The sequence below is a fragment of the Mesocricetus auratus genome, unplaced genomic scaffold (assembly GCF_017639785.1).
Source record: "Mesocricetus auratus isolate SY011 unplaced genomic scaffold, BCM_Maur_2.0 Super-Scaffold_6730, whole genome shotgun sequence".
NCBI lineage: Eukaryota > Metazoa > Chordata > Mammalia > Rodentia > Cricetidae > Mesocricetus > Mesocricetus auratus.
In genome coordinates this window covers 2025690-2052352 of record NW_024429184.1, presented here as the reverse complement: position 1 = coordinate 2052352, position 26663 = coordinate 2025690, and the positions used below count along the sequence as shown (strand labels likewise).

The 26663-nt window shown below is 44.3% G+C and overlaps 1 protein-coding gene across 3 annotated transcripts in view; it reads right to left on the bottom strand.

Moving 5' to 3' along the window:
* Nucleotides 1-21157, bottom strand: part of Svep1 (sushi, von Willebrand factor type A, EGF and pentraxin domain containing 1) — a 176593-nt gene extending 155436 nt beyond the window's left edge. For all 3 annotated transcript variants that reach the window (XM_005085043.4, XM_021235926.2, XM_040737940.1), the window contains exon 1: nt 20070-21157. In XM_005085043.4, the coding sequence (XP_005085100.1) occupies nt 20070-20603 (534 nt within the window). In that variant the 5' untranslated portion in view covers nt 20604-21157. The remainder of the gene's footprint in view (nt 1-20069) is intronic.
* Nucleotides 21158-26663: the final 5506 nt, after the last annotated feature.

Here is a 26663-nt window from a genome sequence, read left to right as displayed (position 1 = left end):
GGGCCTAACTGCAACTGCCCATGACGGCCAGCCTGTCCCCAGGACGCCATCTAGAGAAGGTCATTAGTCACCCTTTAGTGACTTCATACGGTGGACAAATCCACCCTGTGTCTGAGGACCTCTTTGCCATGGGACGGATTAGTATAGCACGTCAGAGTTTCTGCTTGATTTCTACATGGTGTTTTCTCTCTTGCTGGGGACCATGAAGCAGAGACTGAGCACTGGAGGACACGTTAGGACTCCCTCACCTTTGCATGCCAGCTTTCTCTGAGTTCCAGCTATTAGCTCCATTTTATATTGTCTGATACTCAACTTTGGGAATTTTTCTTTCTTTATGTACATATAGGAAAGGTAATTTCCCTGCTGATTCACCATCTCCGGATGTCACCCATTCTACCCATTCTAGTTTTTCTTTTCCTTTTTTTTTCCATTTTGATCTCATCCTAATCCCCTCTGGGTCCAGTGGGAGCATCTCAAGTCTTTTCTTGAATATCCTTTTTGCTGACGCTTCTTTCTTTCATGGTATTATTTTTAGTTCCTCCTATCGTTAAGATATATATATATATATATATGCATATATGCTTATATGTGAAATTCTCAAAGAATAAATTTTTTAAAAAGTAAAAGAACTGAGATTAGAATTGTGCCTGATCTTTCTCGATTCAACATTTCTTTATCTTGCTCAGTTCTCTCTCCATTCTTTTCAGTTTTTTTTTCAGCCAGCTTTGTCTCAATTCCAGTCTGTCCATTTTCCACCTCTCTGAATCTGTTTTTATTTGTCTAAGGGCATACAGCGAATGCATACTAGGATTTAGTTCTTTTTTTTCATAGTGAATCCTTATATTCTATATACGTCTTGCACTCCATCTTTATGATATCCATTGGAGAATAATCAAAGAAGACAGAGAGAGCTGAGGGCTTATCTATGAACAAAGATGTCTGGGTAAACTGTTTGCCACTAACAAGAAACATCTGGAAGAAGTAAGTGCTTACAGCTCGGGGCTATCAATGTTCTTATCTATTATGATTGTCATTATGAACATCATCATGATTACTAAAATAAGCTGATAACCGACCCAAGTGACCAGTGAAGAGGGTTATGAGCAAGCTGCCTGCTGTGCTCGCTTGAAAGCAGGTGAGCTAGGCCAGCTCTCTCAGGAGGACTTTCTTGTTCTGATCGCCAGCTTTCTGCTGTTGTGATAAGACACCATGGCCAAAAGCAGCTTTGGGAAGGAACGGCTTTATCTCAGCTTACAGTTTATACTCTACCATGAGGGAGAAGTCAGGGCAGAAACTCTGGGAGCAGGAACTGAAGCAGAGGCCATGAAAGACACTGCTGACTGGGTTGCTTTTCATGGCTCTGGCTCAGTCTGCTTTCTTCTAACGCCCAGGACCACTTGACCAGGGGGAGCACTATGTACCGTGAACAGGATGCTCCCACACCAGCCATTAAAGAAATGCCCCGCAGATGTGCCTACAGGCTGGTCTGGCAGAGACATTTTCTCAGTTGAGGTGAAATGACCCCGGCTTATGTCAAGTTAACAAAAACTTATTGGCATAGCAGGTTACCTGTGTGTCAACACAGTGACATTTGCTGCATGTGACTGCTGAGCACTTGGGGCTGTTGTAGCTGGGAACCAAATTGGTTAATTGTCCTTAATTTTAGTTAATTCATATTTAAGTAGACAAACACGGCTAGAGGCTACAGGATTGGCCAGTGCAGATCAGGAGAGCTGCAGTTTAACTGCAGGACAAACAAACACAGAAAACCTACAGCTGGTTTCTTCTATTCTGCAAGTGAAAGAAACACGACATCAACTTGAGGATCTAGAAGTATATGCCGTGTGGTGCTACAGCAAGAAGAAATCCAAAGTATTCAAAAGGTTAATGAACCTTTCTGCTTTTCAATGAATGCAATATGAACAAAATTATATAATTCATACAATCAACTGTACAATTTTAACTTTTAGTCATGTTTGCTTATTGATTTCTGAGGGGCATGGGTGTGCCATGTGCATGTGAGGAGGGTGGAGGATAACTTACAAGAGTCGGTTCTCTTCTACCACGTGGGACATGGAGGCTGAACTCAGGTCGTCAGGGACGGTGGCACGCACCTTCACTCACTGAACCCACCTCACCAGCCCTAAAGTATTTAACTTGAGACAAAATAGAAACTTCGATCCACTGTAAAACCTCAACAGATCCCAAGCAGACAAGGAATAAGTCAGCAATTCGGTTTTTTCACCATTACTTAAGAATCTTTTGGAAAACTCTAACCAAGATTCTAAGACACGTCATTAGAAAGTGCTACTTTGTTTTGTTAATATCCCCCCCCCTCCCGTGTGTGTGTGTGTGTGTGTGTGTGTGTGTGTGTGTGTTCAGCATTGGAAAACAAGGAACAAACATACACATCATCCTTATCAAACATGTTTTAGTGTCCTTAAAAGATAGAGAAAATTTCTAGATGTCCAACTAGAAGGAGAAAGATAACAAGGAACTAGGTGTGTGTTTTGACCAAATCAAGCAAAGGCAATGAAAGAAAGCAAAAAAAAAAATGAAGGAAGGAAGGGAGGGAGGAAGGAAGGAAATAAGGAAGGAAGAAAGGAAGGAAGGAAGGAAGGGAAGGAGGGAGGGAGGGAGGGTAAGCAGGCTATTGGTAGAATGTACCAAAATATTTAGTTTTATTAATGCCAAAATATACTAAGTTAAATAATAATAAAAACCATTCTTTTTGGCTTCTCACATGGTTATGGTTATTTAAACGTTTTTAAGTTATTAAACAAGTGGAGAAGCAGAGACTGCTGGGAAAGACTCCTAACGTGTGGAACATCATTTGAGTAAGTTATCAGAGTCTTACATTTTTCACACAATTTGCCTTTAGTGTTTACAGCTACGAGTGTCATGAGTAAGCAGTCATGGATGCACACACGAATAATCAAAAGGTGTTGCATCTCAGGGTAATTTGAAATAATACGGAAATCAGAAGTTATTAATTTTAACAATGAATTGTCAGCTAAATAAAAGAGGCAATCACAGAATGCCATCACCACGAGTGGGCACTGAAGTGTGAATGCACTGTACTTGTGTAAATGTATGTGTGTAAACATATGTTTGAGTATGGCTGACAACACACACATCAACAATACAACTATCTCCTAGTAGTATATTTAGGGGATTTTTATTTACTTTTATCACATAGAGCTGCATTATTTTTATATTTTTCTCTTTACCTCTTCTCTGTGCTTTCCCCAGAAAATGTCATTTGAGTCTCACCTACAAGTCAATGGCTCCTAAACCTACGTCAAATTCTTCAACTCTAAGATTCCCCCACATGAAGCTCCGATATTCCCCTGGTGGGCATCTCTGCCTGAGTGTACCACAAAGTCTTCCGAACCCAGTATATCCAATTCATGCACAAATGAGGGTTCCCACAGTCTGTCTTCAAAACCTTAAATATGACCCCATGTCTCCTGTCTTTCACGATTAAAATCCTGAAGTAGCCTACGGTGCCTTTGTTCTATTCTATCACTGTTAGCAGCCGCCCAAACTGATGCATTTCACCCAGGTTACCTGCCGACCTCCTGATCTCATTGTCCCTGCCTTGCTCTAGGCACCTGTTGAAGCATCTCTAGAAGAGGAAGGTTTTTCAAGTCTGTTTTCTGACCTGCCACTAAGGTTGTTTTTCTGAAACCCAATGTAATCTTCTTTCAAACTTTCAACATTGTCAATCTGCCTGTAAAGTGACACCCAAATTCGTTTCCAGGTTCTTTTTACCATCAGGTCCTAAATAATCCTTCCAGTCACTTCCCGTCTCGAATGCCTGCCTCTTTTTCAGTTTACCACGCTACCTCCTCACTCTGGTTTAGCTATGCCATCCCAGTTGGGGCTATTGGAATAGAAAACATTTTCTTATTGTTTTAGTGCCTGGAAATTCCTCATAACTCTCATTCGCTTTTCCATCACGCCCCCATCTTTTACTGGTCCGTCAGAGTTTAGAGTCAAAGTTCATCTCATAGAAACTTCTTCTAAATCTTCTGCCATAAGACAAACCCATCTTGGCAACCCTGTTCCGTTTTTCATCGTTCTGACTCTATCAAATTAAGACTGATGCTTGTATTTCCGGCTGTGCCCTGAAGCAGACTTCAATATGACAAGTTAACCTTATATTCTTACTCTGTTGGCGACTAGGAGCCAGGCATAGCGACATATTTCTGTAATCCAGAGTGGAGCCAGAAGGAGTTCAAAAGCAGCCTGAGTCACATGAAATCATGTCTCCAGACTAACATGAAAACTTGGAAATGAACAAGTAAATATATGCTATAATTTTTCTCTATATATGTCCAATGTGCAGGATGAAATAATAAAACTGTCAGAGTGAATTCTCGTTGTGCTCTTCTGAGCTGAAAAATTGACAAATATTATCTTCAAGCTCATTTCAGCACTGTGTTGAGTGTTACCTAAAATTGTCCTTGCTGTTTGGTGAGAGAAAGGGAACACAAACCAAATGGGACAAAAATGTGAGAAGTATTAAGTGGAGGGCTTTTTTTTTAAGCAATGGAGCTTTCATATCAAATATTGTGGTTTCAAATGAATCATATTTAGTATGTCTCATTTATTGTTAAGTATTCGCTCAACCTTCACAGGCTGAAACTCTAGAATGGGAAAAAATGTTGGCTCAGGGAGTCTTTAGGCTCTTTGTGACCGTCTGGCCTAATCACAAGGAACCAGAGGGTCAGAGGAGAGCTCACTCTCAGATTTATGTGTCCAGAGTTCATCCACCCACATACATGCCTTAGTTATTAAACAAGGACATGTATCGGTTCGAAATGGACCCATGGGGACAGTACATCAAATTGGAAAATGGTGCACAGGAGTTGACGAGCAACAGACATAATCCAGACGACCAAAACAATAGAGCAGATTCACAATGGCCAAACAACTGCCTACTCATACAAACCTCCAACATCCATTCTTTCTGGACCCAGAGGTCCAGAAAAATCTTAATGGTAAAGGCAAAGCCATCAGAATACCAAATGCCCTATCACAGGCAAGCACACTGCTAATTTACCTTTAGATAAATACCAAGTTAAACTCCATTGTTGATGTTGTAAAACACTTCATAAAACAACTGCAGTCCAGCTGGCAAGATGGCTCAGTGACAAAAGGTGATTGCTGCCAAACCTGACAACTTTGGTTCAGTCTACCAGACTCCACATTGTGGAAGGAGAGAACCTACTCCTCCTGCAAGTTGTCCTCTGACATCCACATATGCACCAAGGCACCCCCCACACACAATATAATAACAATAATAGTAATTGATAAATTAATTACATGTCTATATAATATTACCAAATATCATTTAATGCTCAAAATAAAAATATAAAGAATTCATTCGTGTGACTCACATTGAAACCTCAAACAATAAAGAAAACCTCAAGTGCTACAAATATCATTGGCAAATGACCACACATTTATAACTTTGTGAGTGAGTTAAACAAATAGAAGAATGCTTACTTGATATGACAAATAAGATTTATCATAAAATCCCTAAGAGGAAGAAAAGGAAATTTTCTGAGGAACCTGAAGCTGCTACTAGTTGCACAAAGAATACAAAGAAAAATAAAAAGTCCCAGAAAGCATCCCAGGAGGATTAGAATGGACATGCTTAGTGGGAGGGGCATACCTTAAGGTAATAGTTCCTACCCATGATATACCCCAATAAAAACACAAAAAAATAAAAAACAAACAAAAACAGATTTATCATAAAATTAATGGCCAAAATAATAGCACCCTCATTAAATTCAATAACAAGACAAAAGTTCCCCATTATTGAAGAGTGAGAGAATACCATCTAATAAGATGGGGGCAAAATACCAAACATAAATCTAGTAATAAAAATATCCTATTTCAGAAGAAAGGAAATCAAGAAAAAGAAATAGTGAGAGATGTTGATAAAAATGTATGCACAAGTATTTTAATCGTAGAATGTTATAGTAACGAGTGATCATGAGTAAATTAACCATGTTATTAATCAGTTTGGGCTGATTAATCAGATTAATCAGTTATGGGCTGGGGTTGCAACCCAGTGGTCCAGCAGTTGTCTAGTGTGTGTCAGTTCCTGGGTTCCATCCTAGATACCACAGATACACAAAAGACACACTTGGAAAAGTTCAATCATGGTTATGTCTACATGATAACATATACTTGAAACATGCTTTTTAGGAGAAGATCTTCTTGTATGAGAAAATGTTCAATATCCAGGATCAGAAGTAAAAATTAAAAATTATTTTCTTCTGTGCTACATGTAAGTATCAATGAATTCACACAAATATAAAGAAGGATAAGAATCCAAAACCATGCCTCATCTAAAACTACAAAAGTCTATATTATTTTTATAAGGAGGTTAGGCATAAGTACAAGCTAATTAAAAATTCGCGGCTATCATTGAATGAAAGGCATTTTCATTTTAAAAGTCTTCTTAGGTTACAGGTTATTAGGAAATAACTGTGTCTCCTGACTTTCAAAGTCAAACATAGCATTTTCTTTTTTATTATTACATCTGCTTCTTGACTGTTTCAAACATGTATATAACACATTCTGATAACGCTCATTTTTAAGATTTAAAAATTTTTCAAAAGATGCCTTAATAACACTTGGTGGTTCATAAGGATTGGATATCTATTTAGTTGGCTTAAACAAAGTGGGAATATATTGAGAGCTTGCACAGAGGAGTATCTTTCCCAACCCAAGGTCAGGGAGAAAAGACTGAATCCCAGAAAGAAGAAACAAGAGGTCTCTAGGAATAGAGGTGGCTACTCCCTTCAGTCTTCCTGTTTTCTGTTTCTGGGCAACACAGCATGTGGTCCTCTCTGCACATCCTTACTCCCTTTCCTTACATTGGTGGGATGCCCATGTCCGGTGTACCAACTCTCTACTCCCTAAACACTGGTCAAAGAAGCCAAAACAAAACAATAAAATAAAACTTTACTCTCTTTGGGCTCCTCGTGCTTTAGTCCAAATTGCTAGGAGGAAAACCAAAGCAGCCATGTCAACCTCTGAGAGATGGATAAAGCCAGGGAAAGGAAACCCCCATGGGTGGTCAGGAAGGGAGGAGATGTTGGTTCTCAGTCGCGCACTAAAAACACACAAAGGGAAGAAGTAAAAATGTCTATGCTTAGATGTTTCCAGTAGGTAAAATGATAGAGAAATTTATCAGGCCAACTCTCCTTCTGAATGAGCGTCAGACACTGGGGCAGCATGGTCTGCCAATTGGGAAAACTCAAGTGTAAGAAAATTTCTGAGGAACTATAGAAGTATCATCTATGACCCAAAGTCATTGGAAAGAAATTGTGCACTTTATGAGATATTATAATAAGCAGCAATGAAAACATCAGCAGGTGTTTAGAATGCATGAAAGATGCAGGAAATCTAATTGTTCAATTAAAAATATATGGGCTTCAACGTTAGTCTGCAACACTTCAGAAAGCCAGAGAGATTTCAAGTCAAAACTACTAAGAAATGGAAAACTCGGAGGAGTAAGGATTGAAGGGAGACTTTTAAGTTCATGAACTTATGATGTATTTTATTTGTTATAGTTACGTAAATTTATTTTTAAAAACACATTTAATTTGTGACATTTATTAGCATTCCAAGTAAACGATATTTGGAAGTTTGTTGTATTTTTTTTCTTCTTCATACTTGCTTGTACAAATAATCATATTAATTAAACATGGAGCAAAGCACTCTGTTTATATCATTACAAAACAGAAATTACACCCCAAATGATTTAGGGTTGAGTTTTATTCATGGATTAGATGCTGCATTACAAGTGCAGGGCCCTTAACCTGAGAATCTGATGTTCAAAGTGCTGCAAAATAAGGATGTTTTAGCACCAAGCTGATGCCATGTGTGGAAACTTCCAATAATGAAATGTCTGTCCACAAGAAAAATCATTGACACTATTCTATAAAATGTCCTTCAGGCTATGTGTACATGAAAACTAGATAAATCTCATGCTTAGTCTTAAGTCCCAACTCCAATATATTACATTGTACATATGCAAATATTCCAAAATTAAAAATAAATTCTGAAGTACCCAAATATTTCTGGTCCTACTCAAAACAGTGTTAATTGTCAACCATGGACCGTTGTGGTATTAACATCCAATCATCGCCGGGCGTTGGTGGCACACGCCTTTAATCCTAGCACCGGGGAGGCAGAGGCAGGCGAATCTCTGTGAGTTCAAAGCTAGCCTGACTTACAGTGCGAGTTCCAGGACAGGCTCCAAAGCAATACAGAGAAACCCTGTCTCGAAAAAAACCCCAAAGGCCAAAAACCAAACCAAATCATTCAATCAGCATTCAGAGTTGCTCAGAGGTGCAGACTTTTAAATTAGCTTGAGTGTAGTGTTGTCTCTAACCTGTACAGTTCACTTGAGCACATACCTTTAGAACAATGAGTGTTCCTTAAGGAAAGCTATAGAGACTTGGGGAGACAGTGCGGTGGATATGAATTAGAGCGTGAGTTCAGATCCCCAGAACCCACATAAACGTTGGACTCAACAGTCACTACCTGGAATCCCAGTGTTCCTGTGGTGAGACAGGCGGCAGAGGCATGACACTCTCCTGCGTCTGGTTGGAGATGAGACCACATCTCCAGCAAAGCAGACATCTGAAGCTGTTCTCTGACCTCTACAGCACACTCTAGCTCATGCCTGAACACAGCCATGCACACGTGTGTGTGGGTGTGCAGATGCACACCAGCATGCACGCACACACACACCACAAGTAATTTTTAATGAGCAGATTTATAAACAAACCTAGTTCAATATGTAGAGTACTTGGTGTGTGTATGTGTGATTAAACTTTGAAGTTCTCAAATAAGGGTAAACGAAACTTAGTTGACGGACCAATTACAATCATAAACTTAATCTTGAGCTGCATGATTGATGGCTGTACTTATGATGCCTAGGACTAAAAAATGTTGACTCTTTTTCCCCTTGAATCACATTTTTATCTCAGTAAAGAATATGACTTACTTCTGATCTTGGATTAGTTGAACCTGAGAATTCAAAAACTTAGATAAACGAGGGAGGCTTGGAAAGGCAGTTTGCTACTTGATAGGATCTCTCCGTGCCTGCAGGTCATGGCCTCTGCAGTGATTGGCATAGGAGATGGGAGCTGTTGCAGCTACAGCACATGGAAACACACACGAAAAGCAAATCTCTGGACTGAAAGGGGGCAGAACCAGTAGGACAGTGGGGACTGATAGAGATTACCAGGCACTTCAGACAGCATCAATTAAAATGACAGCCTCCAAATGTTCATGGGTCTTGGTTCTACCTTGCCTCTGTCATCTGTCCACCCAGGTTCCTCTCCCAGCTGCCCTCTCCAGAGAGACTTTTCAACCAACATCACCATCAAGCTCACATGAGTACCTCTTGCATGAGCTAGACCTCCTGGCAATCCAGTGGAGACAATAGAGGTACCTTTGCATGTAGGCTGCCTGGGTCTGAGTTCCAGTTCACCCACTTATCCACAGCATGACCCCGGACTTACACACTTCCGTTGTGTCCCCCGTGCTTCGGGGATGACAACAGTAACGCCATCTAACTGAAGTTTGCTCTTGTGGGGGGTTTCATGACGCCAAACAAGGAAAGTGCTTAGAGGGGGAACCTGGTAAATTACCCATCACTCATCCACTATTTGTAATGATTTAATTCTAATATGCTGCTAGAACAGGCCTGACCAAGTAGGCAGTCAGTTACAATAAAACCAACACTTTACCGAGAGCTGTGAATGCTTGTGGAGGCTGACAAAGTAGACCGGGAGACTCTGGAAAGGTGTGATTCTCAGGCAAATAACTGCCTGTTTCCACCAGAGACAAGAAGGCCTCACCATTGCCTGGTCATGGAATGGGAAAAAGAAATGGCTTCCAGACCATAGACTGATGAGGACTCTAGAGGTGACTGAAGGTAACATTGACGGTGACATAGAGGGTATAAGTGCTCCAAAGCTTAAAGCGTGCAGATTCCCTCTGAGCTCACCACACAACTTTCCCTTCATAGGAGCTGAGATATGATTCCTTAACTAGATTTTAGGGGAAAGCTGTAGCGATCCTTACCTGTGCGGCCTGATTCTCAATGCTTCCTCTTGCTCCCACAGGAGGGTGACTTTGTTCCAACCCTCTGGCGATTTAAAAAAAAAAGGAGCATCCACTGTGTGTTCCCTGAGAATCACCGTGAGCTCCCCGAGAATCCCTACTGCACGGTTCTAGATCTAAAGCAGAAGTTGGAGAGGGAACAGACCCTTGTACTGTGCTGACTGACATTAACCATACTGAACATGCGACTTTTCCAGGACTCTGAGATGATGGCGAGTGCTGCTTCCGGGTCCTGGGGAGAGATAGCATTAGCCAACGTATGTCAGGGAAGATCTATGTACTGGATGGCCTGGATTTCTGTTTCCTTGTATTATTTGCGATGACTGATAATGACTGTCAGCTTGACAGGCTCTGGAATCCTGCAGGAGACAAGCTTCTGGGAATGCCTGCTGTGTGGTTTAAGTGAGATCAACCTCCCGTCCCAAGGTTCATATATTTGAATACTTGGTCTCAGTTGGTGGAATGGTTGGTGAAGGATTATGGGGTGTGGTCTTGCTGGAGGAGGTGTGTCACAGGGAGCCCGCGTTGAGGGTCCAAAAGACTCATGGGATTTTTCTATCCCCCTGCCTTGTGGTTGTGGAGCGAGGTGTGAGCTCTCAGCTCCGCCATCGTGGACTCTAACCCTCTGAAACTGTTAAAGCCAAATTAAACACTTTCTTTAATAAGTTGCCTTGGTCATGATGCTTTATCACAGCGATAGAAAAGTAAGGTCCATGAAAGGTTACCTTGATCAGGATAGCTGACATGGGCAGACGTATAAAAAAACTGGAAATCACCATTGCCCACCCAGGCTTGGGACTTAGACAGATGAGGATAGAGATAGCCAACACCAACACTCTTAGGTCCCTGCTTCCTGACAGCAAATGCAGTGTGGCAGCTGCCCCATGTTCCTGCTTCTAGACGGCCTGGGTCTGTGAGCTGTGAACTAGAATAAGCCTCCCCCCCCCCCACGAGTGGCTTCTGTTAGGGGATTTTCATCACGGAGCAGGAAAAAGCAACTCAAAACATTACATCTCTCACATTTTGGGAGAACGTCAAATGAAGCACTTTGCTAAATTCCTGAACAGAAATACACCGTTGGTTTGATGGCTGCTATTGCCAGACAGACCTTTATCTTCAGTTCTTTAGCCTTGAAGCCACAAGAGAAGGAGAGTATTGAAATAGAAGTGAAAGGAGATAAGGGGAAAAAATCACGAGCGACGCTCTCTGTGCTCGTGGGATGTCAAAGGCTGGCCCGTGGTGAGCTGTACAGAGATCCTCCCATTCTTTCGTGCACTTCAGTAACAACTCTGGGCTACTGTGGTTTTCTTGTTTTAGAGGCTAGAGCATCACTCGGGCCCAGATGTTTTCCACGACCCGTGTAAAGTCACGCATCTCTGCTTATGTAGTGCTGGGAATTGAAACCAGGGCCTCGTACACACATGGGGCATGGTGTTGCATGCACCACTGAGCCACAGCTCCAGCCATAACCCGTTATAACCCATCACCTTCCTCTCTGCACCGTTTTCCCCCTTCCCAGACTTCTCATACCGAGATCGGGGCTTTCCTGGTTGCCTGGAGACCATTCTGTGTGCGTGCAGAGGACCTGCGAGTGGCGGAGAATTAACCACCTCTGCTGCCCTCAACGGTGCCCAACAGGAGGAGGTTTAAAAAGACCTGAGGTCCCCCCCCTCTACTTGTGATATTCGAGGTTTGAGGCTTGAAGTGACGCTGGCTCCCAGTGTCCAACAGAAGAACTAAACACCAGCTACCACTCGCGTTGTTGTTGGCGTCCTTTATCCCTGTCTCGCTTCCTTCCGCTCCCAACCCAGAGCTGCTTGGATCACTTCCCAGATCAGCTACCTCTTACGTTCAGACGCTCTTCCTGGGTTAGACTTCTGTCCAAATCTAAGCCAAGACACTACTGGCTGTATTTCCAGTGCCAGAGCCAAAGCAAGGCTTTTGCCCACCTAAATTAACAACTGGCGCATAGAACGTGGGTCTTCCCTCGGGCCCGTTGGAGCAAAGGAAGCACAAAACCCAAGACATGGGAGAGATCTATTATTCTGTAAGAGTACTGCTCTCCGCCCAAATGCAACACCTCCGTTACGCGTGCTCTGTTTCTTTGCTTCCTTCTTGCCTGCTTGTGGAGGCCAGGGAAAGGTGTTAGGCACAGGGCGGGGGGGGGGGGGGAGGGAGGGCGCGTGCGACTGACTTTGCTGGGCAGGATCCACGATCTCTGAGGAGCATGTCCTTCCCAGTTGTCAGTGCCCCTCATTAACATGTGGAATGCACAGTGCTCCTTACCGCGAGCCATGGGTTTTGGCACTGAATCTAGGGCGACGGAAAAGGAAGAAAAAAAAAACCTCATATAACGCCCTTTGCAGCTTACTTGCAGCGAGGGGCTTTACTAATTAGATCGGGCTGCGTACAAACAGCCTTAACTCTGATATCTATAAGGCCAGAAAATTCCGGCGACCACTTGCCGAAACCATCACTTTTGAAGCCACCCTCAAAAGCTAAGAGTGCATGTTTTGTGTGTGTGTGTGTAGGGAAATGTGACTAAAAAGACAAGGCCTGGCTAGGAATGGTGCTCTGGGGGAAAAGAAACAAACGGTTAAATAAGCAAATGAGACGCTTTCTTTTCCCCCAAGATCTATTTCAGATTCAGCTGGGAGGGTGATGCTGCACCACAGGACCCAGGTGTACAGTTTCAGTCTGCAAACAGGATGTCATTTGCATAAGGCAAAATGAGTGAACCAAGATGCCCCTAGTGAGCAACACACATCTCTTCTGATGACAAGAAGCCAAGAGCCTGCCCTGTAGTGAACAGAACGAAGCTCACAGCACAAGCAAAGCCGGGAGCCAGGGGAGGAGAGAATCAACCAAGAAAAATGGATCCCTGACTCGGCTGCTTTTATGCGGGGCAACGCCAAATACTAGAAGACATCTCTCTCCCCTGGGAATGTTCTCTGCTGCTCATATTAGCGAAAATGAGAAAACCTGACAGAAGGCTAGGTCACGGACCTATCCATGTGTGACAAGCCGAGGAAAGACACTGTCTCTCGGCCTCTGGGTCAAGAGGACAGAGTCAGTCATTTCCACCGTCTGCAGTGTCAACGCCTGCTTGGTGGCACAGCCTTGACTCTCAGGTCTCCTCTCCGCAGAGGTCTCCAGGTACTGAAAGAGCCACTGCCACCAGCTTGCAGGTTTCTACGTGTGCCTGAAGCCTCTCGATCCGGTGTAAATTTAGGGGGAGTAAAGGACAGCTGGAGTGAGCCGGAGGGCACACAGGGCGACTCCTGCATCCAGCACTGCTTGCAAACCCTGGAAGACTCAATGCTACAGCCTCGGGCATTTGGCAAAACAAGACTGGAATTTTTTTCATTTCCATCTCCAGACGATGAACTCGGGTATCCTCTTGGTTTTGCAAGCAGAGCTGTACTGTGGGGTAAGATGCTACATTCTTGTGAAGATTAAGGCGGGAAGCTGGCATTTAAAAGGGATTTTAGGGGCTGGAGAGATGGCTTATCAGTTTGGAGCACGTGTTGCTCTTGAGGGGAACCTGGGTTTGCTTCCCAGCACCCGTGTAGTGTACACATGTACCTGCAGCCAAAACATTCACCATAAAACAAATAAATATTTACAAAATTAAAAGCATTTTATACTTGAGTCTAGTCATACTAGCGTGGACCTCTAGAGGTCCCAAAGGTATTGTCCCCTTTAAGTCACTTTTGCTAATGTAGGAGATTGACACTTCACTTCCTAGTAAGTTAGACGTGTTCACAATAACTACATTTACAGATGTATTCAAATCGGTAAATATGTTCCCTGTAGATATATATTCCAGAGGGATTTTGCCTGGCTGTTCCTTATACGTATATACACAGTTTGCTTGATACAGTCTCATGTAGCTCAGGCTGGCCTCAGACTTGCTCCTAAGCCAAGGCTGACCTTGAACTCCTGATCTTTCTGACTCTGCCTCCCAGCTGCGAGTGTTAGAGATGTATCCTGTGACATCGAGGTAATGACAAATATAACTGCCCATGAAAGTTCAGTTATACTATAGGAAGTTTCTGATGCTATATACTTCTGAACAATTTGCCATGCTACTGGACAGCTAAAAATACGATTTGTGTTGACTCTGATATACACCAGGTGTGCCAGCATCTACCCTGCCTTTCCTTCTCACTAATAAAGCTCCCTGAAGCTAAGGGCAGGCATAAGCTCAAGTTGCCCTCTATGAGACGCACAGGAAAACATTGCGTGGACTGTGACGAGAGTCTCTTTAAAATGGAGTGGGAATGCCTTTGCCTTTTTCTTAGGCCTGGGGTCCTGGGATCGCTTCCTTATAGCAGAAACATGCAAAGGAGAAGAATGAAAAGGAGAAGAGGACGGAAGAGGAGATGGGAGAGGGGGGGGAAGGGAGAGGAGGGAGTGGAAAAGGAGGGAACGTGTAATATATTAGGGGCATGTAGATAGAAGCGTGTACAAACTGATAGCAAGACAGGAGGAGGATGTCCTCATCCCAGGGCTAGTGTTGGCTTCAGAGTTCATTATTCCAGCCTCCAGCCCACACTCCTTGAAGCATGCCAGAGGTAGTAGCTAAAGAGAGTGTGCCCACACTGGAGTTCATCGCTTCAAATCAAGCGTGGTGACCACAGACATCCTCCCACACCTTCCCCAAAAAAAAGGTTGAGCAGTTCTAACACCACGTGTTAAAAGCACCGAAGCTACTACCCTTCTTGTTTAAGCAACCAAAAAATACGCTGAGAAAGGTTTATGTTAGCCATGGAAGTTCTTCAGAGTAAGGTTCTATATAGGGGAATCGGTGGGGCTTGAGAGATGGCTCAGTGGTTAAGACAGCAGACGCCTCTGCAGAGGACCTGCATTCAGTTCCCAGCACCCACGTTGGCGGATCACAAAGCTTGAAACTCCAGCTCCGGTGGATCTAGTACCCTCTTCAGGCTCATTTGGGAACTGCACTCACATGTACAAACCCCCCCCCCACACACACAAGACTGAAAATAAACATTTTAAGAAGAAAAGGCGTCCGACTTGTAATAGGCAAAAGTATTTATCTATGCTTGTACATCCTCGTACTCCATACAGAGGCCAAGCCGCCAAACAGTCCAAGTGTCACATTCTGCACACACCCAGGGGGAAGCTGGTGAATTTTCTCATTTCCAATGAATCGTGTAGGTTTCATATCTGAACCCAGACTCCGCGGCTTACCGTTTTCAAACTGAGTGGGCGGTAAGCTGCGCCTGTATGATCTACAGTGAAAAATTCACTCATAGCCTCACTATCACAGTTTCCCGGTGTTCTCTCCCATCACTTTTCTATAAGTATTTTATTTTGCATCTAAGAATGACATCAGAGGTTTGCAAAGGTTATAAGAGAGACATGCAGGTTTCTGGCTGGACAGGGACTGGGTCCAGCAGACCTCTGTGCCTTCTCCTCATAACTCAACCAAAATGAGGCAAAGTTCAGTGAAGAGAAACATTTGAGAAACCTCTGCTTGCTAGTCACAGACGGTGCCAAAAGGAATAAATACACCAGGAGCCTTGTTTTGACAACCCCTGCTTCCCAAGACAATACTCAGTATTTAGAAGGGGGAGCTGAAGACAGGACAGGTCTTGAGGAGCACTGTGTCCTTGACATTCTCCACTTCGCATGTAGGGAATCAGCCGTCTCAGAAACCCAGACCAGGCCTGGCCAAACCAAACGGAGGAGCTGGGCATGACGCGGGTTCCCCGGTGCTGCTGTGCTCTCCTTGGCAAAGTGGGCAGTGTGTGCCATTAAGAACAGGGCAGCTGGGCGGTGCTGGCGCACGCCTTTAATCCCAGCACTCGGGAAGCAGAGGCAGGCGGATCTCTGTGAGTTCGAGGCCGGGCTGGACCGAAGCCTCCAAAACAATGCAGAGAAACCCTGTCTCGTAAAAAACAAACAAACAAACAAACAAAAAAGAACAGGGCTAGCTGTAATGGTCTGATGGGTTCTGGGAGTGGAAGTCAGGCCACGGTACGCTCGAAAGTGGATTCTGCCTGGCACAACTATTTCAAAAAACAGAGAGCGTCCCTCAGTTGTTACTTTATCCCTTAGTGGGGAGAGCCTTTAAAGTGCCACACAGTGCACAAGAAAAGGAAAAGGAAACCAGATTCAATAGACTGATGAAATGGCAGGTACCGTCCAATTGCCAGCTGAGGGGTGGCTCTAAGATTCAAAGCGTGTTTGCCAACCACGAAGAAAAAGAACCATGTCCTGGTTAAAAAAAAAAAAAGTGGATGCCAATCCCTGAATGTTCAAATGTGTATTCAAAAAGGAGCAGTCGCAGAACTGGTCAGGGTGCATGGGGACATGCATGTTTAGCCTTGCTAGTAAGGGAATGCATTCCCTCACACAGACAAAAATCAAGGAGTATTCAAATACTGGCAGGGGTTGCCCAGCCTGCATCCGGATACCGACACGGTCACCACGCATCGGAGTGCAGTCTGGCGCCATTTTCTTCTGAGCAAGTTGGCCAACACATACTCTCAGATGCAATGATGTCCCTTCAAAGGCATGGGCAAGTCTATAATATGCTGTCTGTAGTAGCCTGCATGGACAGTAATAGCTAATCACAGGATGAGAAATTGGGACCATAAAAGAAACTGACACAGCAGAAGTGAATTTCATGCTATAAATGGTAGGCTGAAAAGTGTGTGTGTGTGTGTGTGTGTGTGTGTGTGTGTGTCGGGGGGGGGGGCAGAAACCTAGAGAGAATGAACAATTCCTTCACTTGCAGGTAAATACTATATATACACTCATACATACACAGGTATATGCATATATAATATATCAACATGCCACAGTATGTTTACAGGAAACTTTTCTGATTATTTCACTTTCTATACATTATTAGTCAAGTAAAATTTGTGAAGTTGTATTAAAAAAATGAGTCTAAGAGACTTCACTGAGGATCTGAGTGCTAAGTGTGGTAGCCCTTGTCTGTAGACCCAGCTACAAGGGAAGCAGAGACAGGAGAGTTCCTTGTTCCCAGAGGTTCAAGGATAACTTGGTCAGTATAGCTAAGATTTTTGTCCTACCCACACATGTGCAGACAGCAGCACTAACTGCATGGACTTTGTGGGTTATAAAAGCCAGGTGGTGGTGGTGGCTTACACCGTTTGTCCCAGCGCTTGGAAGGCAGAGGCAGGCAGATCTCTGTGAGTTCAAGGCTAGCTTAGTCTACAAAGAGAGTTCAGTGACATCCAATACTGTTACACAGAGAAACCGGGTCTCATCAAACCAAATAAAATAAAGTAAAAAATGTTAAATAAATAAGATGAAATGAGATGTGGTCTGTGTTGGAGGTTTGGGGCTAGGGCACCCTGGAGATAAGAGTTGAGGGAAGATATGACCAAGACACATGCATGAAAAAGACATAGAGATATAAAAATTAAGAATGTCTTGATAATTCAAGAATAATTCTTTAAAATAAAATGTAAAAGATGCGATGGGTCTCTCCGTGCAGGCCTGCAATCCCAGATACTCAGGAAGATGAGGCGAGAGGATCATATATACCAGATCTTCCTGGGCAACTTAGTCTCATAACAATAAGAAATTAAAAAAGAAGCCTGGGGATACAGCTCAGTGATAAAGCACTTACCCAGCTTATATAAGAGCCTAAGCAATAATGTTGGATATAATTAGGTCTAAGTTTTTAAAGGTATTTACAGGACTTTTGGAAAACCACAGCTATTGATGGACATAAAAAGTATAAATGAGCATAGCACTATTCTACAAATGTAATAACTCCCAAACAGTTCAATATTTCCTGTACTGAAACAAAAACGTTATTAGTTTTCACTGGAACTAAATGGAAATAAATTTTAAAATGCACATTGCCTAATATCTAGGAAAGACTGATGGAAAAAGATAAGACAAACAAAAGAGGACCATTTTCATTACCTCACATTTAAATATGTTGTAAAATTACAGTAACAGTGCCCATTCATATTTACTAGTTGGTTAAAGAGACATTCAACCGGGGACTGGAGAGACAGCTCAGTAGTTAAGGGCACTGACTACTCCCCCAGAGGACCCAGGTTCAGTTCCCAGGACCCACACAACAGCTCACAACATCTGTGACTCCAGTTCCAGGTGATCTCGCACCCTCACACAGACACACATGCACATAAAATAAAACAAATCTTTTCAAAAAGAGAGGCATTCAACTAAATTGGGAAAGAATTAGTTACTAGTGAGCTGGGGCAACTTACATTAAAAAAAGAGAGAGAGAGACGTCTTTGTATGGGACCCCTAAGCAAGTTCCAGACTAAGTAAACTGTTAAGTGGAAAGCATTTCTGATTTGGGCAATGTGACACTCGTCATAACAATATAAGCAAATATAAGGTCTTTAAATTTTTTAAAGATTTTTTTGTATGTGCATGAATGTTTTGTCTGCATGTCTGTATATGCAGCACATGCATGCCTGATGCCTAGGGAGGTCAGAAGACGGTGTTGGATCCCCTGGAACTGGAGTTAAGGTTGGCTGTGAGCCACTAACTGAATGCTGTGATATAAACCTAGATTCTCTCCAAGAGTAGCAACTGCTTTTAACTCCTGATCCATCTCTCCACAGCTGCCCAAATTTGGACCTTAAAAAGCAAACTTTGATAGATTTGAGCAAATGAAGGTTTAAACCATTCATTAAAACACAATAAACTGGAAAATATATTTGCTGCATGTACAAAATGGGTTCCGGGCCTCACTACATAAAGAGTGCATACAAATCACTAAGAATAAACAAACACCCCTGTAATAGCAAAGGGGGAAAAGCTATGACCAGGTTCGAAAAAGCTTCCTAAATTCCTTATTTAAAAGACACGAAAGTGTGCTCTCTACACATTAGTTCGAAACACTCAGTTGTCGTGAGGCTGGAGAGATGCCACAATGGATAAGAGCACTGGCTCAGGCAGAGAGAGAGAGAGAGAGAGAGAGAGAGAGAGAGAGAGAGAGAGAGAGAGAGAGAGGGACTTCAATTCCCTTACCAGCACCCACATGGCAGCTTACAACCGCCTGTAACTGAAGGGTTCCAATTTCCTCTTCAGACATCCATGGTCACACCACAGGGTTGTATGTGCATTTCAATCATAAGTAACAGATGAAGGATGCAGACTGCAAAACTCTAGGCTAGCAAGTTTGTTGAAATAATATATGAAACACACATATTGGACGATATTCAATTGCATATCAACTGTGATTTTAAGGATGAAGAGATTATTGGTTTCCCACTCCTTTATGTTTCAATTGTTCTACAAACACTGACTTGCTGGATTGCCTTAAATACTTCTCTGTGTTCCAAATTATGCTCAGCTATGTATTACTTTGAAGTTAGGAAAAAGATACATTTTTATAAAGGTCTACCAAGTGAAACTGGTAGATGTCAGAGCTAAACGTTCATTTATTAAAAACCTGGAGCATAAAGTCTTGGTAGCCAATGGCTGTCATCCCAACGCTTGGGAGACTGCAGGCAGGAGGGTCAGAACTCGGGGACACCTCTGCTATGTAGTTAAGTTGAAGGCCAGGAGAACCTGTCACAAACAAATAAGGCTGGGAGCAAAGTTATGGTGTGCTCTTTTCTATAACGTGAGAAAGATTCAGGGCTGCCCTCAGTTCACTGCATGTCCTGTCTTTACAAGCCATACCTGTTCCGGCTTGGATGTGAGAGGGGGATTAAGTGTCCCTTCCTACCAGGGTCCCTCAAAGGGATCCTTTAGGAAGTCTGACACCTCACTAAGCAATTAAAATCCATTATCCCTCTGCACCCTCACAAGGACAGCTGTTAAGCCTTGCTGGGGCTGAACCACGCTGGAGAAGGGGCTGGCAGCTGTGGGCAGGAGGAACGCCCGGAGCGCTGGCCTGGGGAGTGTCAGGGTCTTACCGCAGCTTGCTGGAAGGCGCCCTTGGTGTAGGTGCCACCACCGCGGTAGGTGATGGCTGGGATCTCGCGGCTGAGCAGCGCGCACTTGTGCTGGTGTGCCCGGCTGGTAGAGATGTAATCCACGCGCGCCACCACGTTGTTCTTGGACGAGAAGGTGACGATGGCCACGCGCGTGGCCGTGGACACCACGGGGAAGTCGGACAGCAGCTTGCGGACGAACTTGAGTTCGTTGAGGAAGTTGGTTTGGCCCACGCTGGACGACTCGTCCACCAAGAAGACGAGCTCCAGGCGGTCACTGAGCTCCCGCAGGCGCCGTACGCGGCTCCGGAACGCTCGGCCCAGACGCTCCACTTTGCTCCCCACCGCCTCCTCCTCACCGGACGCGGGAGGCACAGCCAGTCTGCCCGGAGCCCCAGACGAGGCCTCGGGGAACAGGCGGAAGCTGAAGTTGCGTGATGGGGCCAGGGGCTGGAAGTTGGTCCAACCGGACACTAGTGCCAGAGCGCAGCAACAAAAGGCCAGGCACGACCACATAGCGCTGGGAACGCAGCGGAGCGGTGGCTCCGGGAATGCAAGTCGACAGTCCCGGAGAGCACCAAGAGGTGCTCCGTGGCCCGAGCTGGGCGGAGGGGACTCGGGATAGCAGCTGCGAGCTTCAGAGCTCTTGCATGTGACACTGGGGACAGGATCCAGACTCCTCTGGCAGCTTGGGGACGGGACTCGGGAGGGATTGGAGTGCTCCTCTGCTCCTTTGGCTATTTCGCTTCTCTCCTCCTCCCTTCTCCCTCCCAAAGCCTATAAAATGTTTGAAGGAAGGGGGCAGTGAAACCAGAGTCACTTCCCTCTTTTTCTGTCTGTCCTCTTCTTTTCCCTCTCCTCTCCCTATCTCTCCTCTATCTCTCTCCTCCCCCTCTCTCTTCCCTGCGATCCAGCTAAAGACTCTTGGAGATTCCATGACACCAGACCCCCTCGCCTGTCATGCTGTCAACATTCCCTCACAAGCGCACTGATTGATCCCATATGTCTGGCAAGGAGCTGCGGAGGAATTCGCTGGAGATGGATCTGGATACCGAGAGTGCCACAGTAATTGGAAACACTGCAGAGGAAAACGAGCGCATGCCTTGAAAACTGCTTGCTCACCTTTTGGGCTTCTTTTCCCCTCTTGGGAGATGGGTGGGGGTGGGGGCCTAAGCCTCCCAAGGTTGGAATTTGCATAACTTTACGGAAGGGCCTGCCTGATCAGTGGTGCAGACTCCTGAGAACCCATTCAACCCGCTGGCTGTTGAAGGCGTCGCCCACTCCTGCGCATCACAAGCTCAGAATTACAGTACTACCTTTCCTGCATTCAATCATTCGTGCATTTGTTCGTTCTTTCGTCGTGTAGCAGCTTCTGATGTTGGCTAGGTACCAAGAGGATGAGCAGGGAAAATTGACATGAACTCTGCCTCTAGGAACTCGTAACAGGTAAAAGTGTTGGCGCCGTGGCCCATCAACCCGATATTCACACTTGGAATGCACATGCATGACTACACATGTTTATGTGTGTGCACATAAGTATGCACACGTTTGCTTGTAACTGCAACTGACCTTGGTTAAGCAGAAGACTTGACCTTGGCTAAGGCCAGGCAAGCCTTCTAGGAGAGTGCGAAGTTCCCGCTAAGTTCTGAACTGTGAGTAGGGGCCCCTGTTTTCTTAACACCCTCTATTTTGATCTGAGATGTGCCTGGCACGCAGACCCTTTGGAATACCAGCTGCTACCTTGGGGTGATTTTTTTCCAAGTAAGACCTCAAGGATGTACATGGGCAAAGCACATTCTTATAACATGGAAAGTAGAGCCCTTGGTTAAGAGATTCCCGCTAGGAATCAAGAACCCTGTGTGGTTGTATAAACCTCCAGCACCTCTGGGCTTTCAATCCAGTGTCTACTTTTCTTTTGTAATGGAATCGAGTGACTCCAGAGTTCCCCCTGGTCTCCGACAGTGAGTAGTTTTTAACTCCAACTCCACTTAATGAACTACCTTAAACACAAGAGGGGCCCGGAGCACGTAGGCTGGAATGCTAGGGCTCTTGGTTTAATTTCCCTAGCGTGAAATCCCGGCTACAGGACTTATTGGTTGTATCCGTTTGCTCTTTTGGAAAATGAGTAGTAATAGCGTGTTACGGACTAAATCATAAGAATAGTAGAGCTCCTAGGAATGTGTTCAGCACACAACGTGTACTCAATACATGCTGGCCCTTCATAGCACCACCTTTACTGGAGAATGCTGTCCAAGTCCTACCTCCAGCAGAGCTCACTGGTCATCAAGAATGCACCAGCTCGCAGAATAATCCTGAGAACTGAAAACTACAGGGTACAGTAGTACCCTGTTCCGGAGTCGCTGTGTGTTTGCAAGAAGGACAAGGGAGAAGAAAGAGTTGGGTCTTCCGAGAAGGAATAAGATCTCATTAAACTTGGAACTCTTTTTTAAAAAGAAAGTTTCTCCCACTTTCATCTACCCCGTGTTATTTAAAACACATCGTTAAGAGCTGGCTTTCTGAGTCCGTGGCAACCACTGTGTACACTATCTCGAGTGTCCCTCAAACCACCCCCAACAAAACATCGGGGAAGCAGACAGCTGCTTTAAGACCGTCCAGTTGCAAGCAGTGAGCAACCCAGCTCCAACTTGTTTAAACAAAAAGGGATTTATTAGCTCAAGGAAATAACCTGGGGAAAGGCCTGGGCGGTGAAGCCAGGCTCAGAAAAGCCTTGGGAAACGAAGGCACAGTGGAGCCTGCCTAAACATAATCCCAGCCCTTAAAAGGCTGAGGCAGGAGGGCTGAGAGTTCCAGACCATAGTAAGATCCTGCCTCACAAAGACAGGGTGGGGTGACAGAGGCCTGGGGAGGTGGCTCTGTCTGTGGTGACCCCGGCAGGCAAGGCTGAGACACTGAGTTCAGAATCACAGCATCCTTGCAGAGGTGGAGCACGGTGGTGTGCAGTTGCAATCAGAGACAGGCGGATTCCCAGAACTCCTTGGCCAGCCGGTCTAGCTGAACTGGTGAGCTCAAGGTTCAGCAGAGACCCCTATCTCACAGAATAAGGCAGTGAATAATTGAGGAGGACACTTGACACTGATATCAAACTCTGGCCAACACATGCACACACACATGCACACACCCACACACACACACTCAGACACACTCAATACACTTCTGCCTCTCTTTTTAAAACATTTATTTATTTACCTTACATCTGACCACAGTTTCCCCTTCCTCTTCTTTTCTCAATCCCTCCTCCCTCTCCTCCCCCTGCCCCTAATTTGCTCCTCTTTGCATACTACGTTTAGTCTCTTTTTTTTCTTTCATATGAGATAAGAAAGATTCTTGTCTATGAGCTTAGCAAAACCTACTACTACTATTACCTAAAAAAAAAAAAAGATGAACAGAATGGGATTGCTCTAACCCAGCTTCCTGAGAGTAGGGACAGACCACAGAAGCATCCACTCACACACTCACAGTAGCTAACTGTCCCTTTAGTCTCAGAACCTCTAGGACATTCCTCTGTAAAAGCAAAACGGAGTCCCCGAATTTCAGACAAACACAAAGACATCTAGGGTAAAATCACATTTTCTGGCACCCCTTTTCAGTTGGATATGCCTGCACAACTAGGATCTGAGTTGGCTTCATGCGCAACTTCCAGAAATACTTTAAAATAAAAAGACGGCAGCTACTTTTTATCTTTTATGCTTGGCTCCAGTTCTCTGTATAGAACAGGATGGAGCCTGTGTTTTGGAGGGACTGAATCTGACCCTCTCTGCTTCTTGTTCTAAGAAGTGAACAGCCTTGTGTTCCATAGGTTCCAACCTCTGGAATGCTCTGTTCAGCACATGGATCTGAGCCATCAAAGGCTAGACCCTCCAAATCCGTTTCTGTCAAGCATCCAACACTGAGATGACAAAAAGAAGCCAATGCGATACTCTGCTCTAGAACGAGGGATGCGTACATGAGTGTGTGTGTGTGTGCGCTCGCGTGCGTGTGTGCGCACATGCACACGCATGCGTGTGAGTTGGAGAGGGTACGCTACTGTCATCTAGTGTATAAAGACTGCATTGCAGCTAACCACTTGAGTGTCCTGGACAGCCCTCTCCAGGGAGAACTATCCACCTCAATGCACGCACAGGGCGGAAGCAGAGAAATGCTGGCTTATACAACAGTACAACCATAGGCACAAGAAATGATCAAATACTAATAGCAAGTAGGAGAAGAACCCAAGGGACTTGGCAATGTGGAGCTGAACTGAGGGAAACTGCTGTGGCTTCATCTTGTGAAAATAAATGCTCTAGGAAGCAAAAACCAACTGTGTTAGTGGACGGGAGACAGACTAAAGGTGCACGCCAGTGTCTCCTGCATTCTGATTCAAAATCAGGAGGAAAAAAATCAGCAAAAAAAAAAAAGAAAGGAGCCTCAAACCCTGTGCACCTACGGGAACTAGTTCCTGAGGCGAGGACAACACCCTTGCCATCTGTCCTTGTGTTAAAGCGAAGTAAGACGCCTGTGTCCAGAGAAGGTTGGAAGTGGTGCTGGAGACAGCAGAGGCTGGTTCTGGCAGAGACCCTCCGGGACAACAAGAATCGAGTCTAGAAACGGGGGCAGAGGTGGGGACAAATTTCAGTCCCCATCCCTGCTGGAAATTTCGATCTGTTTGCTTTGAAATCTGCAAGCAGCAGGCAGTGGTGACAGAAGGAAGATGCCCCTTGTGACCGTATCTTGGAAGAATTGACCAGACGTCTCCCCTCATACAGAGCTTATGAAAATACGCTGATCTACGCCTCGTGTGGGTAGAATTACCCAGGGTTAGAGTTTACAGTAGAAAGACTCTAGTATTGAGACACTCCGGGAGCAATGAGATAGCAAAAACAGCAATCGCAAATTAATGTTGATAATCTGATGGCAATATTTACTGTAGACCAAACATCTCAGAACGCCTATCACTGCACTTCCTTTTACTTACCGGATATGTTTACAAGTGAATACGATACTTATCTCTTTTTAATATTGTAGTTCTCTCTGTTTCAAAGGGCAAGAAATTGAACAACATGCCTCTGAGGATGCAAATGGATTCCCACATTTCATTTCAATACGTGACAAGTGGCAAGGTGTTGCTTCTGGTTTTGGGTTTTGTAACACATAAGTATTAATTAGTTTACATGTATGGAAAAATTCACGCAACCGAAATCAGGCACACAGCTGTAAAGAAAGAAAAAAAAACCGGCACCAAGATACACCAGTCCCAGACGCAGGCTTTGAGATGTTTAGCTTAGTATAACGTCTACTGTTGTTGCCAAATCTCTCCTGGATGTAAGAACACCTGGTGTCCTGCTGATAGTGTTTAGAAACCAACTTACTTTTCATCTAGAAAGAGAAGCGGATAGATAGTCCCTGACACTGGCAGACATCAGCCTTGCATTTGTAAGGACAAGGGATGATGGAGTGGATGACTTCAGAACCTTTTTGTGTAACACTTAAAGCTGACTTTAGGTTCCCAACAATCTTTTCATTTACCTCCTCAGAAACAAACCACAGAAATTATGCCCCCCAAATGTTACCTGTCTCGACGGACTTCCCCAAGGTAATGTGCGAGATGGCCTCCTTTAGAAGGTCATAGATTTTTGAAGACATTTCTAGATTATCTGACAGGCCAAGCCCTTATGAATACTTACAGACAGCCACAGATGTGTGGCCATTTAAAGGTAGTTTGGGAAAGACGCACCCTTTTTGATGTTTATCTCTCTTCTTTCACTGAGGTGTGAAATGTGCAAGGGCCAGGTAAAGAGGGTTAATTTCCCAGGGACAAACTGCAGCAGCACCATTTGCTTCCATTGGCAAACACTATAGCTGTGGTGACTTTACACATTTTATTTTTTCAAAATTATGGTCCAATTGAACGAGTGGATTTTCATGAATTCTAAATACACATATAGTCTCATGGGACCACAACTACAGTCACGTGACAGCTTCATCTTTACAAAAACTGCCTGTGGACTACACCCTTGCCTCACCCCTAACTCCTGATCTTTTTTGTATTTTTGAGAATGACATACAATTGGAATGGAATAGGTATGCAGTTTTTAGAGACTGGCACTTCTTTTGCACTTAGCATAATAGCTTTGAGATTCATTCATTTTGTGTGTGAACTCAAAATTTTATTTCTTCTTTTGTTTTTGAGACAGGGTTTCTCTGTGTAGCTTTGGAACCTGTCCTGGCACTCACTCTGTAGACCAGGCTGGCCTTGAACTCACGAAGATCCGCCTGCCTCTGCCTCCCGAGTGCTGGGATTAAGTGTGTGCTCCACCAAAGCCCGGCTAAAATTTCATTTCTGTAGGGTGAATGCCTAGGGATGGAATTGCTAGATCATATGAAAAAAAGTATGAATTTATCATAAGAAATTGCCAAAACATTTTCTAGAGTGGTTCGCAACCAGATCTCAATCGTGATAGACATGCGTGAGTTCCTGCTTTGTCCTACATCCTGTCTAGTAGACTCATGTTTGCATTCATATGCATAGATATGTTGGTAAAATTACTTCCCAGGGAGAGGTGTAAGCAACATTTACTC